The following is a 15190-nucleotide window of genomic DNA, read 5'->3' as shown; positions in this document are numbered from 1 at the left end:
GTCCTCAACATGGACACATAAATTACCCAGAAAAATAAATCTCTGCAGTTTTAATAGGAACTGGAGATATTCTTCTCAGGGACTCCAAGATGTGGGACCCTGGGGGCACTGAAGTGCAAATAACAGCTCAGCCCAGTTTCATTAATACCTATGGTTGCACAACAGTTGCCATCAAATTATACTAGTAAATTTCAGCTAGAGCTGAAATAAGAAAGTTGCAATGCCAGGCTGGAAGAAGATGACAAGTATCACTGACACACAGTGTATTTGTGAATGATATTCACAACACAAAAATCTCAGATGGCCTTTTTAATGCCTTTGAGCTTGTGAGAGAATTGTGAGGGTTAGTGAATTGTTCTGCTACCATCTTTACTTTGACCCTTTTCAGGTATGCAGAGATTATCAAAACGATTAAACAAATTGAGAAGGAAGAATCTAGGAGCCTATAGCTGGACCAGGAGATGCACTTACCTTCCAGAGGATCTTTATTTAAGCCCAGCTGGCTAATAATGTATCGAGGGATGTCTGTTTTAATGCCCTGCCCCTCTTTAGCATGGCCTTCAGCTGCTTCCAAAAGATAGTAAAACTCTTCAGGATCAAATTCCTAGAAGAAAAATAATCACCATCATTCTCTCTGTAGAAACTGAAGTCTTAAAGCCTAACATAAAAACTTCCTTTGCTGCTTCTATTGCAAATATTTGACATTTCCCTTATTAAAAACAATACCTCTTTATTCTATTACTAGTAGTCTATTACTCTATTATGATTCTTATACAATGTAACATGCTGTAAGCAATGAAATTTCACACCATTATTGCAGAGCACTACTTTATAAGCATAGTAAGTTCTTTGCCCTCAAAACTTCCCATAATATTCAGAGTGAAATGACCTATAACCAGCAGCAATAAGATTTCACATGGAGAAGACTATCTCCCTGCAGCTGCTTACATATAAAAATCCACTGCTGAAATAAAGAAACTATGTAAATATATTGCTCTCCCCTTTTAATTCTAAACAAAATTTTGAAGTATTTTCAATCAATATATATGCACTACATTTTATGGAAAATACAATATAATAAACCACTAACTTTAGAATGAAGCCAAAATCATAAGTTGCTGAAAACAACATTTGAACTTCATTGATCAAATTGTTCCAAATCTAGAAATGAAACAACCTCCTTTGGGAACCAACTATATTACAACTACCATTTATACCATGCCTAAAAGGCAAGCCTCGAAGAGGAACAAAAATATAGAAACTCAAAACCCTGCCTATCCCCCACATCCCTTGGAAATACATTTATTTTACTACCTTCGTAGATTATAAAAATAGGAAAGCATTGAAAGGAACAAGGAAGTTTATTAAAAGGTTTGGTTTTTTTTTTTAAATAGACCATCTCTATCTACCGGTATGAATTAATACCAAAACATCACTTACATAGCCATTACATTCTTCAAGATGTTCATGCCAACCATAGATCACAACAGGTGCAATGGTTAATAGAGTGAGAGCCGGTCAGAGTCATGAAACACTGAGGTAACAAACCAGACTTTTTGCTGGAGTAAGTCAGTTCTGTCAAAAATATCTGCAGAAGCCAGGCAGACTGCTGAGCTAGTTAGCTTCCCTGCCAGTTGTTTCATGGCCTGCCATAACTCCATGGGGCTTTAGTCTGAGTGCTGGGTCACAAGGCTCCTGTTCTAGCTCCTCAGGCTACCCAGGACTTGGGAACTCAACATCCCAACCTGGAAGATAGCTTGAGAAATTAGGTTATCACGTTTCATTTCGGAAGCACCCAAACTGCTGTGGAGGAGTTGCAGTGTGTCTGAAATGAAATGTCTTTGGAATTTTCAGTCTTGTGGAAACAATCTTAGTTTTTCATTTGTCATTAAACAATTTTCATCATCTCCAGCCTACTCCAAAGGATTTACCACAAACCCATGAACTGCCCAAACTCTCTTATTTAGCTCAAAGTCTCAGGGTGCTGCATAACTGCCTAAAAATCTGAATAGAGTAACTAAGCACTATGTGCTGTTTTAGCCTTACTCTCCTCATCTGACATGCTGTCCCCAGTTGTATTTCTTATAAATTACTCCTTGACACTGAAGAACACAACAACATGATGACATGTGCCAAGACTTCCTATCTACCTTCACCATGAAATCATCATCATCTCCTTACCTGCTGCAGTGGCAGATACACAGCTTCTCCTCCACTTGCTAGTAAGTCAAGGTAATTTCAAAACAGATACTTTTAATCATATGACTATGTGTGTGTGTATATGTATATATCTATCTAAATATACACACACATATACACATACACACATGAAAATCATTAGAAGCAACAAATTTATTTTCTGATCTTTACTTCCAACTCAGTTTCATCTTCCATGTACAAACGGAGAAAATTCTTTGAATATTTGGCAGTAGCTCTTGGCACATACGAAACTGCAAAAGCTTTATTCATATGATTATCAAGTGAATAAAAACAGGAATTTGCATACCATGAACACCTGAGCCAAGATCACCATGAGAAATCTGACAGCATTACTGCATGGTATCTGAAACTTCTCATGACAAAAGTGCTGGATCTATTTCCCACAATGCTATGAACTTTCTTGCAGAGGCTGAAGTTTTCCATACCTAGTATCTATTTCAGACAGACATTCTAAAATACCAGCCAATATTATTCAAAAGTTTCCAGAGGGATGCTACGGAAAAACAACAATATTGTTTCTGTAAGATTACATGATTCCAGTGACGTTTACAGAGTAGGCTTAACACCTTCTTGCATGAGAAATGTATTGTTTTGTGACAGTATGCCTAAATTTGTTCAAGCTACCTGCTTCTGTAGAAACATACTGTGCAGAGCTGTTAACATTTGATTTTAAATCTCCTGAAGACCCCATCTGAAGTAAGAACACTCTAAGGAAGCTGTGCTGGCGTTCTCTGCAATTGCTGCTCTGAAACTCTCAACTAAGAGACACAGTCATCTCCTGGCCTTGCAACTCTGTCCTTCCACTCGCATCAGCAGGCCCAGCAAAAGGAGTGATACAGGATGCACACCAGCTCTGCTCGAAGCGTGATAAGGCAGACCAAGTAGCCTAGGATAAAAATCCCAGGGGCAGAAACTGGGAACTAAGTGAATGGAGATTTGGACTAGCTAGCTATAAAACCTAGCATTTAGGGAGAATGAGCTAATGGGTAAATAGGTCACCAAGAGAGAACCTGAACTAAAAAGCTGAAAGACAATGATGATGCTGGGAGCACAGGTAAGTGGGAGAGAGCCAGCAAGCATGGAAGGGAAGGACAAAGTATCATAAAGAAGCCTCAGTCTGTCAGCCCACAGGATGTATTTAGGGGCATTTTTTGATGTGTGATGATAGAGAAGGACACAGACCAGAGGGAAAACAAGACATTGTATGAGAAATTGGGTGAAGAGGTGGACAAAGATTATGTGAACCCTGGCAATGGAGCAGGGAAGATCACAGGAGATATGAAATGAGCATTTCAGGGTTCGGGGCAAAGGAATAACACAAGTTTGGATTCAATGGCAGAGGCAGGACATGCTGAGGCATTCTCTTCTCTAAAGCTTGCCTTTTTTTTTTTTCTTAAACATCTCTTTCATGCTGATTCAGAACACATACCTTATTTTAGATTCCTTCTGAACTGCAAATCATGAACAAACTGCAACTGGGAACACTGAGACATGGTGTTTCCAAAACAAAACAGAGGCAGCTCTCAAAATGCCTGTGGCTGAACAAGCCAGGTTGTGGATTAACTGTGCCACAGATGAAGAGACATAGCACAGAACCAAAATCAGGTTGGAAAGACTTACTAGCTCAGATTCAGTGGCATGCAAATGCAGTTATGACACTTTCAGGCATAGCTTGAGTCTAGCAGCAGGTTAGTGGCTCCCACGTAAGTCGTGCCAGCCTCAAATAGCTGTATGCAGCATCAACACTGTGATCCTGGTATTGGCAAGCATAGTGGCTCAACAAAGTCAGCTCAGGCTGCCTGCCAGGCCTGTTGGGCTCAGGCTGGCTCTTACATGGTATTTGGGTGTCTATACCGATCTCCTGAGTACACTGTGTTCTGCAAGGGTTTATTAGTTCCATTGAACAACTGAAGCACATTGGCTGTGTGTGTAGGAGCAACTTCCCACACCTGAGCCATCCCAGCTCCCACAGCATGGGCAGGCAAAGCAGAAACACACCCATATGGCCTTGCACAAGCTATCCCTGTCTGGCAATGTCAGTGCTATGCTCATGCATAAACAAATTAACTCTTCTGCTCCTTCTGGTCCCCAGTATAATTCCGACTATCTGTATATCCAGATATCCTAATCTCTCTGCTGCTGTTACCCCCAGAGCAGGTACTGCAGAGCTGACTGCAAGCTGCTTATAGCTCTGGCAGCTGTTGAGTGAAACAAAATTATGAAACTTGCAAGAACAACAACAACAACAGGAAAACCACCAGGCAATTATGATTCCAGAACAGTCTTCTCAAGGAATAGCAAAGTCTAACAAAACAACAGAAAAACCCAGCTGGTTTTGGTGGCGCTTCCTCAGCTGATGAAAGGGATTCTATAATATAGTATTTGCAGTAGCAGGGAACCAAACACAACTGCAGGAGGTCCCTGCCAGTCCCATGTTCCTGAAATAAAAGCAGAAAGGATCCCACCAACAATGAAACCCTACCCCATTGTTTGGCATGTTTCAAAAAACAACTGTAAAGGGCCTTGAACACTAAGCCAGAAACCTTCCTACACTAGCAAGTGAAAAACCTACTTAATAGTAAGCATGACCTTACCAGGCATTCCAGTAAGCGAGCAGGACGAGCAATAACTATCAGGATTTTTCGGACAAGCTGCTTAATAAATGCCATTTCTCCACTCTCTGATCGCTCTTGAGCCTAAAAGATAAAAATAAAGTGATAATAAAACAAACCGCATTTGATGCACTACTCGGGAAAGTATACCTAATATTTGGACACCTTTGAGGGTTTGAAGCATGTACTTGAGACAAACAGCGCGTCAATTTCAAGATGCCAGCAGAAGTAACAAGGATTTGAGCAACGTTGTAATGCTGTAATTTCAAAGTAATCCCATCTGTACAATTCTAACACTGTAACAACAAAATAAAAGTGCCTACAATGGACATAAATACCTACTTCTATTTTTTTTTTTAAACTTACACAATATTATTAGCTTCTGTTTTGCAAAAGGGACTACATTTCAATACAACATACATCTCTCTACTTGTACAGTTGTGTCTCAATTTGTTAAGACTTTTAGGATTAAATGAAAACTGACCTATGTAATACTAATAAACATAAGCAACGTCCATGCCAAATTGATACTTATTTCCTATGGTCACATGTCATACTAAAATGACAATTTTATATATATATCTAAACACATATATATATATATCTAAACACATATATATATATATCTAAACACATATATATATATATCTAAACACATATATATATATATAAACTATACTTGCAGAGAGGCTGCATATAAAGGCACATGTAGAAAGGAAGACAAAGAAAAATTGAGTTCTACAAAGATTACAAAGGGTGGAAAATGCTATAAAAGAATACATACAGAAAAAATACTTTTGGAGGGTTTGATAACATTTGCACAATGGTCTGAACTGCATTTCGAATTTCTTTCAAATGTTCCCCTCTAAGAACAAATTATATAATTTAATGATGCTAACAAATGCAAAGAAACGATAACATTCTCCTCCTGATTAAAATATACTAATAGCCCTTCACTCAAATATCAAAGCGGTGTTTTTGTTCTAAATAGTAGAAACTGTAGTCTTAAGTTTTTTATCATCTCTTGCTTATTCAAAACCACAAAGAGAATTAAGAAACTAACATTTAAAAAGTGATTAATATGGCCAAATAAGTACTTTTCATATAATATATATCTTACATTTTTTGAAGTTAAAAAACCTTATGAAAATATGAAGCTACATATTGCTCTCAGTATAAGCACTACAATTTTAAAAACCACCAAATATCTGAGAAGAACTAATCCGTGAAGTCTAAAGAAGGAAAAAAGAAAAACCTTTTGTAAACAAAACACCTCCTATTTTAATCACCAGCAAAATTTAAAGCACCTTTGTACAGTTTTGTGAACACTCAGGCGCATATCTGAACAAAAAGCTCACTACATGAAGCAGGAAAGCATTCAGGTCCACTTGACCTTAGAATTATAAAAACGCTGGTTGAACCAAGCTGCTCAAACCTCAAGGGAGTCTTCCCCTGGTTATGCAAAGTAATTGCAACATGCCAAGTAGCAGTAGGAGATGCAGCTTTCTACTTGTCATAGTTTCAGCTGGGATAGAGTTAATTTTCTTTCTAATAGCTAATATAGTGCTGTGTTTTGGATTTTAGTATGAGAATAATGTTGATAACACACTGATGTTTTAGTTATTGCTCACTAATGTTTACACTAGTCAAGGAGTTTCCAGCCTCCCATCCTCTGCCAGGCACACAAGGAGCTGGGAGGGGGCACAGCCAGGACAGCTGACCCCGACTGGCCAAAGAAATATTCCATACCATATGTTGTCATGCTTAGCACATAAAGTGGGGGAGTTGGCCGGGGGGGCAGAGATCACTGCTCAGGGACTGGCCGGGCATCAGTCAGCGGGTGGTGAGCTTTGTGCATCACTTCTTTTGTACATTCTTTTATCATTATTATTTTCTCTCCCTCTGCTGTCCTATTAAACTGTCTTTATCTCAACCTATGGGTTTTACTCCCCCACCTCCACCCCCAATTCTCTCCCCATCCCACCAGGGGTGGGGAGGGTGAGCGAGCGGCTGTGTGGTGCTTAGTTGCCGACTGGGGTAAACCACCACACTACTGAACATTGCAGCTGGGAATTGACAACAAGTTAATCACATGAATTCAAAGCACAACTGAGTGCCCAAGTTGTGCAAAGAGAAAGTTTTCTTACTGTCATATTATGCTATTAGCAGGTATTATGCAGTTGACTAAAAGTTTGAATGTTTTAAGGTATTACATTTTTGCAGAACAGGAAATTTTTACATAATAAAGAACTGGTATCATAGAAAGTGACAAAATGAGTGTTTTGGTGTTTTTTTTAAGAACGCACTGCTTTATATGCAGATTGGAGAATAACTTGCTAAAGTGGTTTTTTTTAGTGGTTTGTCTGGGGGGGGGACGTTAAGTGAATGAGTAAACGTGTACTCTAAACTCTACTTACTGTGTAGCCATTTTAAAGGGATATATTGTTAACAGTGATTAACAGTGTTAACAGTGGTTCAGTGAATCTTAGCTTAGACATGTTTCCTTATATTCTGACATTATCACTAGCATAACATAATTTATAGTCAGATATCTCCAGTTAACTGGCCAACCCTGCCTGCACTTTGGCATCATAAAAATGTGAGTATTTCACAAGAAGGTCACTAGTTCAAACTTCCTTTTGATTAGTAAGCAAGCTCTATGTATTTTCTCTGTTTAAAAAATAGGGTTTCAATAATCCACAAATAAATAATTGATGTCTTAAGTTTTGCATTGCTTTATGAAGAGAAAAAGTTCAAAACACAGTAGTTGCAGAAAACCTATTTACTGAATAGAAGTTAACAAAAAAAGCAGCATAGGAAAAAAAAAATTCAACCAAAACCTTTAGCAACTGCTCCTGCATTCAAAAGAAAGCAGAAGAAAAGACATAAACTAAGATAGGCATGGTATCTTAACATCTCAGCTGGAAAATTTCAAGTCAGTATCAAATCTGCTGGTCTACCACATTAACTTTGGCTCATAATGTGCTATCAAATCCCACACAAACAAATGGGTACACTGCATGCTGTACTCATTGTTGTAAAAATGATATATTCATAAACTGCAGTGACTTATGTCATAGTGCATTTATTTTGTCAAGTTCTAAGTTATTCTTAATTCATTTAGCTGATAATTCTATGGAAGTTTCAATGCTTTTAGAAATTACGTTATTTCTGTTAATAAACAGTTTAATTATTTAAAAAAATATTATAAATATTTAAATAATTAAATAACCTCTAGCTAATGGAAAGCTAAGGGTTGCCGTCTGCTTTCTCAAAACAGCAGGCAATTAGTAGGGCTGATAAAGTGGAAAGTGTGTATGTTTCCTCATTTATCCACAGTAAATGGAATAGCAAGCCTCCTCATTTAGGGCTTATGCACACACTTCTGTAAGCAATTTATAACTTGCACTGCATGACAAAATGCTGTTGTTTCTGAAATCTTTACAACCCATCTATTCCAGACTAGTACACTAGGATGCCTTATAGTCATTTTAGTGATCATTATGGAGACTAAAACTGCTATGAATACCACTTTGACAATTATCTGAGTGAACAGTCAGGATTATTTCAAGACAACAACTCTTCGGCAAACAGATTTAAACAATTTTTCAAGCAAACATAACAGTAGTCTCATGACTCATACCTCCTGTAGCAATTTGTCTAATTTCTGCTGTAATTCAAGGAAGTATCGTGACGTGATAAGGCCCTGGTGGGATTTATCCAAACAATCTCGAGCCAGTTCTGTGATCTGATGGTGGGTAAAACTGAGTACTCCATCTGCCAGGGGAAGGACGTTCTCTGGAGAATGATTTGTTATAATGTCCCGAAGCCTCTCTTCCATCTGAGCTGTGGCCTATAGACAAATAGACACACAATACATTAAATCAGCTTTACATGAAACTAACAGCCTCAAAGCTTATTTCTGATTCTGCAACACTTCTGTACTGCCTAAGAAGTTACCTAGCTGGAATGCATGAAATGACTGAAGCAAAAAAGCAAGCAAACAGAAAGGCAAAGTGACAGGTGACGTTTCCCCACGTTACCAGTCCAGAAAAACAACAGCCTTACTGTTCTACTACACAGATCCTCCCCTTTGTCTGCCACTGGTGATTAACTGTGCGCTGATCTTGTGATGATCACTAAACACAACTAAAGGAACACCCATGACTGTAAAACTTTAAGTCCAAGTCAAAATAATAAAAAAAAGAAAACTCATGGGGGTCTACTTTGTTCTGCTAAAACTGCAGATACTACAGAGCAGAATATCTTCCTTCCTTTCATACAGGTTATACCATGAAAATATTTCACTAGGCAGAGTTTGAATGAACATTGACTGATTAAAAGCACCACAGGCTCACAGGTCCTGCCGGATGTGTCTGCAGGTTGCCAGATGCATCTGTTTTACAGAAGTAACTGTCTGGTTCTCACAAAACTGCAGATGCTTAAAACAACCTTAAAGATATTTTTATTATTAAAATTAAAAGTAATCCCACACCTCTTAGTTCATATCTCAAACACTGAAATGAGTGGGTCATTCCACACTTCAGATTGCTGCTCAATCGCTCTGCAAATCCTGACAAATCTCTCTTCATATTTCTATGAAGAAATATAAAGAAATTTCTTCTATTTTTTAGGCACTTTTTGGAACACTATCAGCTTTACCTTATTTTATTTTCCAGGGATCATCAAAATCCTAGGAGCAACCGAGAGCGTAGTGCTCCAAGCTACACACCTGCACCTAGGAACTCATTTGTGTCTCAGACCTCTGGACACAACAGCAACGTGTCCTCATTTGGTATCTCATAGTCAAACCCCCATAACTGTGTCCTGATCTTCACAATTAAAATGAGTATGTAATGAGTGTTTGGGAAAAGGAATAAATGCCACTAAAGGAAGGAATTTACAGGTATATCAGCAGATCCTGCACAAGACTTAGCAACAGAAACTATTTTTGGTTTACTAATTCAGTATACATTTGCCCCAAGTACACACCACCTATTGACATCAAATGTAGCATCCATTTCCAATCAGCAGAATATATTACCAGAATGATTCATTTCAAAACCAGTTCAGCAGCTCTGCCAAATGAATGTCCAGTTCTCAGCAGGGATTTTCTTTACTGTGATTTTATCTTTGTAATAAGAGCTTGGTGATGCTTTATGAAAGCCATTACAGGGTTGGATCATTAGTTCCAATAACAAAAACACCACTTACTTAGAACCTATGTAGCCTATCAATTTAGATACTGGGTATCTTAAATATAATTCATTACCTTTGGGAACCTTTCTTTGTAGACATGGTTCATCATAATTATTTCATTGTCACAGCAGGCAGGAGAACGTCCAGGGCTGCAAGCAAAGCAAATTATCCCTTTAAACTTGTCTCAGCATGAAGTACAATTAGTTACTATATTACATAGTTTATTCGCAACAAAAAGTCAACATAGGCTTCACTGGAAAGGTACATTCTCTCATCAGCAATACACTTGGTTCCTTTCTGCTATTTCTGACCAGGATCTAAAGATTATTTCATGTGCTTGACATCTAACTGCTAACTACGTTATTTTCTTAGTTTGTAACTCCAGGATATAGGCAGTTTTGCAACACTTGTGAACATCACTTTTTTCTCAGAAGGGCAACAGAGATGTATTTAACTGTTAATTATGGCTATACCTGCCCCTTTGAAGGTTAAGTACAATGAAAATAGCAAGACCTGACCAAGAACTCTGTTAGCTGCAAGTGAAAAAGTTGAGAAGAATGAGTCTTCTTTTAATCTTTTTTTTAAACAGATCATTAAAAAAAAAATCAAACCAATCAATTTTCTATGTGACCAGCAGATAAAGGCAGCAGCTTCCTACAAATAATGCATATATATGGCATGAGTTCCATCAATGTTGAGGCCCTGTGCCTGTAAGAAAAGCACGGGGCTGGCAGGAAAATAATCCATAAAAGGTACCCATGTCCTCAGCCTAACTACAAAACTGCTTTTTGCTATCATGAGCCTCATTGTCCGTTATAAACTCATTTGAAAAATCTCCATCTGATTTTCCTGGGTTGGTGACACTGGCCCATTCAGCCTGGTCTAAAAGATGCAGAGTAGGAAAAAGACCCCACAAACGGGATGCTATCCTCTAGGAGTGACTTTATCGTAACATGTACATAGGGGTTTCTTGCATGAGCAGAAGAACTGGCTTTTGGCTTTCTAAAAGGGCAAAAATGAACACTAAAATTTGTCCCAAGGTACCACAACAGTGGGCCCTTTATCTGATATGGACAATCTGCTAGGGACATCCACAGGCAAATCCACTGACGACAGGGTAGGTACATAATTTAATCACAACACTTTTACAGCATAATCCCCTTTCTGAAAATGCTTGGCTCTTGGATTTTCCCCCTGGAGCATTTGTACACATTCTGCGAGTTCAAAAGGAAGATTCTAATTTTTTTATGTGTTAAAAGCATAACAGAAATTGAAAAAAATTAAAGGTGTGGCAATAAATACAATATAGTTTCAATGTGTAATCTTCTAATGAAGAAATGGGATTTTTTTCTTAGTAATTGTCATGCAGTTTCATGTAGGTAGCAACTACATTTGTTACAATAGTCTACACAGAGTTTAAAATAAAATAATCAAAAACCAGAGTTAAAATATATTGCACTAAAAAACTCAATCCTTAAGATGCGTATACACATGAAACTATTTTTAAACTTTTGAAAGGATCAATATGACAATTAGAAATATAATACTTCCTTTTTTTTCCTTCCAGTTCTTGAAAACTTACCCATAAAATTCATCTGCATTTTCCAAACCTAAATTATTCTGACAGTTTAGAACTGAACTTGGATAAAACACACCTCACACAAACGGCCACTGCAAATGAAAGGCAGAGGCCTAGTCTTTCAGAAACAAGAATATGAAGTTCATCTTAGTTAAAGAAAATAAATGAATGCATACCCCCCCCGCCTGCCCCTTTGTTCTTTATCATGTTTCTTTCCATATAGTCCTGGAAAGAAATGTGATAAAGATAGTTCAGATAGGATATAAGTACATTTTGAATTAGCTTTGCAAATAAAGACTTTCTTTTGTGAACAGTTTGAACTCTGGAAGAGAACCAGTGCTACAGTCAGATCAATGACGACTAGCTCATCAAGACAGTTCGTACAGGTTAGTTGCCTTCATTAAGGCCTAGCTTACAACGTTAACCACTGAAGGAAGCCATGATCAAAACCAGGAGCAAGAATTTAAAAGGGCTATTTGTAATTCAGCCTCAGATGCATACTTCTTGTATTATACTTCATTAATTTCAAAAATAACGAATGCCCCCAGCGTACAAACCCATGATGCTCCAGGATATGTGAATTCAGATCCAACCCCTACTTAGAGATAGACAAACTCACCTGAGACTTCGGGACCGAGGGCGCATTGCAGTGGTCCTGCACCTGTTATCAGTGGCAATGCTCTCAGTGGTACAGAAATGTTTAGACAAAAAATGTAGTTCATCAGGTGTTGGTTGGTATGGTAACTGGTGTAGCTTCTCTTGAGATGAGCAGGATGACTACAAAAGAAGAGCAGAACACAAGCTTCTATCAGAGTGAAAAAACATTTTCAAGACCATATTCAGTGCTCATGAATAAAGCCATTTAATTTAAAAATTACAGTTACTGTTTCCCATGTCTGACTACCAATTTAAAGAAGAAAATAAACAATTAGTCTCAACTTAATGAGCTAAATATACAGTAAGTATAAAAAAAACCTCCTTCAGACCCAGAAGAAAGAGCTGTTGCATTTCAAAAGTTCACATTTCCTCTAAGGCAAAGATGACATCTAATGTCAATAACACACACCAATATGTAAGAACAGTTAAAATGGGGTCTGCTGAAAATTAAATCAAAATAATGTGAAAGCACTTAATACATTTATCAAGACAGGTTCTATGGCTGGCAAAAGTGAAAGGGATTACACTCAAACCATTCACCTAGTATAAAACTGGAAGATACAGACAGGTATGAAATTGGAAGTGCTACCACAATAACTAGCCTTGCAAAATTGCATGTATACACACAGCAGTGCACTACATACAGCACTACATACAGCAGTGCAGATGATCGCACCATCATATTTTAGTGTCTTTTGTATAGCACAGCTACCTGAGACACACTAAATGTTTGGAGGTCGAATTTTGAAACTACTTCCCTGAGCCTGGATTTGATGTCATTGTAAAGAACATGTACATAGTTTAATGCATTAACAGCCAGCCTTGCTAATCTGGACTGATGAGTGTAGACAGAGAAATGCTCTACTGTTTCTGGTACCAAAACTAGTTTCCAAGATAGCTCATTCACAAATATCCTTGTATGACTGCACAAAGCTGCCTGGTACCATGCAGACATTCCCTTTATTTTACCTGCAAAGGAGAAGTCATCCAAAACCCTGTACATCTTTCTGGAGCTCTTCAGTCTCCAGCTGGCTTTTTCAAGAAAATTATTTTCTTCAATCTTCATGTGCACATTACTGTTCTTATCTGTCTTCTCATATAGGACAGCAAGGCCCCTGCCTGACTGCTCTTTTATTGGCAGCCAATACAGTAAGAGCTTCTTTGCTACATGACCCTTAGTGAGGGAAATCAATAAACTTTTGTACTGTACAAACATTGCCCTACATTGCTACAGTCAGCAGATAATATCCAGGCTGGTAAGCACAGAAACTAGACAGTCTTCATAATTTCCTGGCAACTTGCGTGGTAAAGGCTGAATATATCCTAATTCCTAGGAACCCAAGAAAAGATTACTTATCACACTAGATCTCATGAAGTCATCTCTTAAAAGCAGACAAGAAGAAAACCCACTGCTGGGAAAGGTTAACTTGCGCAGCACTGGTCTACGTGGGAAGGCTGCATCACATCAGAATAAGTTACTGACAGCAAGATTGCATTACCTTGCTTTGCTGCAGGCTAGGAAGCATGCACGCCAAGAATTTACCACAGTTCACATGATGGGTCGTATCTTGTTGAGTCACAGTAACTCATTTATGAAATTCAGCCTTAGCCCATTACCATGCATAATTCAGCACACAGCATAGGTAAGTTCTTTTTTACCTCACGCTATGGCAGCTAGTTGCAGTTAACCTTGCGGTGTATTTCCTATAGCCACGCTCCGTAAGATAAAAGATACTCTAGCACAGGGAGATTTCCCAATACAGACCGTCACGGATGGCTATTTCTATAAAATCAATCTCTACCTCTTTGGCTTCAGGGGATTCTGGCAAGATCAGGAGGACAATAGCCAATACCACACTCTTCCTCATATAAGGTGTCACAGAGTCTAGATCCAACAGGATTAAAATGAGAATATTCCTTTTGCTAATAACTCTGTTTTATCAGGACCATTACAGAGTGCATTTTCTTGGAGGTCTGAATTCTGATCTCTGTACAAATCCAAATTCTCACAGCAAAACTCTTAAAAAATTAGGTCTCCTGGCATTCTAGAATAGCTGCTCCAAAAATCACATAAGATTTAACATATTTTTAATATGTACAACCACAGTGCATCATGGCAACATAAACTGTTCTTCCAACATAGAAAGGCAAATTTGCAGCCAATACCAGCTAATGCAACCCCAAAGTCTCTTTCCTCATCTCCTTATCCTATTTCCCTATCCAAATAAGCTTCCAACAATATAATCTACTGGCAAAAATATGCAACTGAGTATTCTCTCACTTTATCATTTTTATAGGCTTGCTATCCTAGAAGACACACAGTCGTCTGCACTGCATCTCATAACTGGCAAGATCTGATCCAACTTTGCCAGCATATGACATACCAGGAGTTTCTTCTTAATCAAATAATCTTAGCAGGAGATATTTTCATTTAATTTCAACTTTGTTGTGAGAACTGGTATATGTGGTACTTATACCACTTCTAAACCCAGAACCTTCCATTAAATCAGTAATTCCATCAATCTCTTCACTTTCAATATTAAAAAAAGAAAAAACAGGCTAACAAGAAATGGTGAGCTACACTCACCGGAACATAACAATGATTACCACAGACCCTTCTGCCCCTGCCTTTACTTTCAGTTGCTTGTAAAGATCAAAGTTGTGCTCTACTGTGATGTGTAAAAACTGTTTCTGGTCTCCAGTTGACACATCTCTGGACTAATGTGAATCTTAATTTATACAGCACTGAAAAGGGAGCATTCTGTATGTACACTTAGGCTATTGTGTGTGAAGCGGTCTCTCATTGCCATGTAAGAATTTGGAATAATGTGGAGGAGGAGGTTGCACAGTGCTAGCTGGTATGTGAAACCAATTAGATGGGCACACTTCCAGTTTTCATCTTCTGATTCACATATATTGTCCA

The 15190-nt window shown here is 38.1% G+C and overlaps 1 protein-coding gene across 3 annotated transcripts in view; it reads right to left on the bottom strand.

Moving 5' to 3' along the window:
• MAST4 (microtubule associated serine/threonine kinase family member 4) overlaps positions 1-15190 on the bottom strand; it is a 308358-nt gene that overhangs the window by 45067 nt on the left and 248101 nt on the right. For all 3 annotated transcript variants that reach the window (XM_075488550.1, XM_075488551.1, XM_075488552.1), the window contains 5 exons: positions 12230-12387; positions 10105-10180; positions 8476-8685; positions 4815-4916; positions 472-604 (listed from right to left, as the gene is read on the bottom strand). In XM_075488550.1, coding sequence (XP_075344665.1) covers positions 472-604; positions 4815-4916; positions 8476-8685; positions 10105-10180; positions 12230-12387 — 679 coding nt within the window. The remainder of the gene's footprint in view (positions 1-471; positions 605-4814; positions 4917-8475; positions 8686-10104; positions 10181-12229; positions 12388-15190) is intronic.

The sequence above is a fragment of the Mycteria americana genome, chromosome Z (assembly GCF_035582795.1).
Source record: "Mycteria americana isolate JAX WOST 10 ecotype Jacksonville Zoo and Gardens chromosome Z, USCA_MyAme_1.0, whole genome shotgun sequence".
Lineage (NCBI taxonomy): Eukaryota > Metazoa > Chordata > Aves > Ciconiiformes > Ciconiidae > Mycteria > Mycteria americana.
Note: the sequence above shows the minus strand (reverse complement) of the source record. Positions and strands in the feature narration are given on the sequence as shown.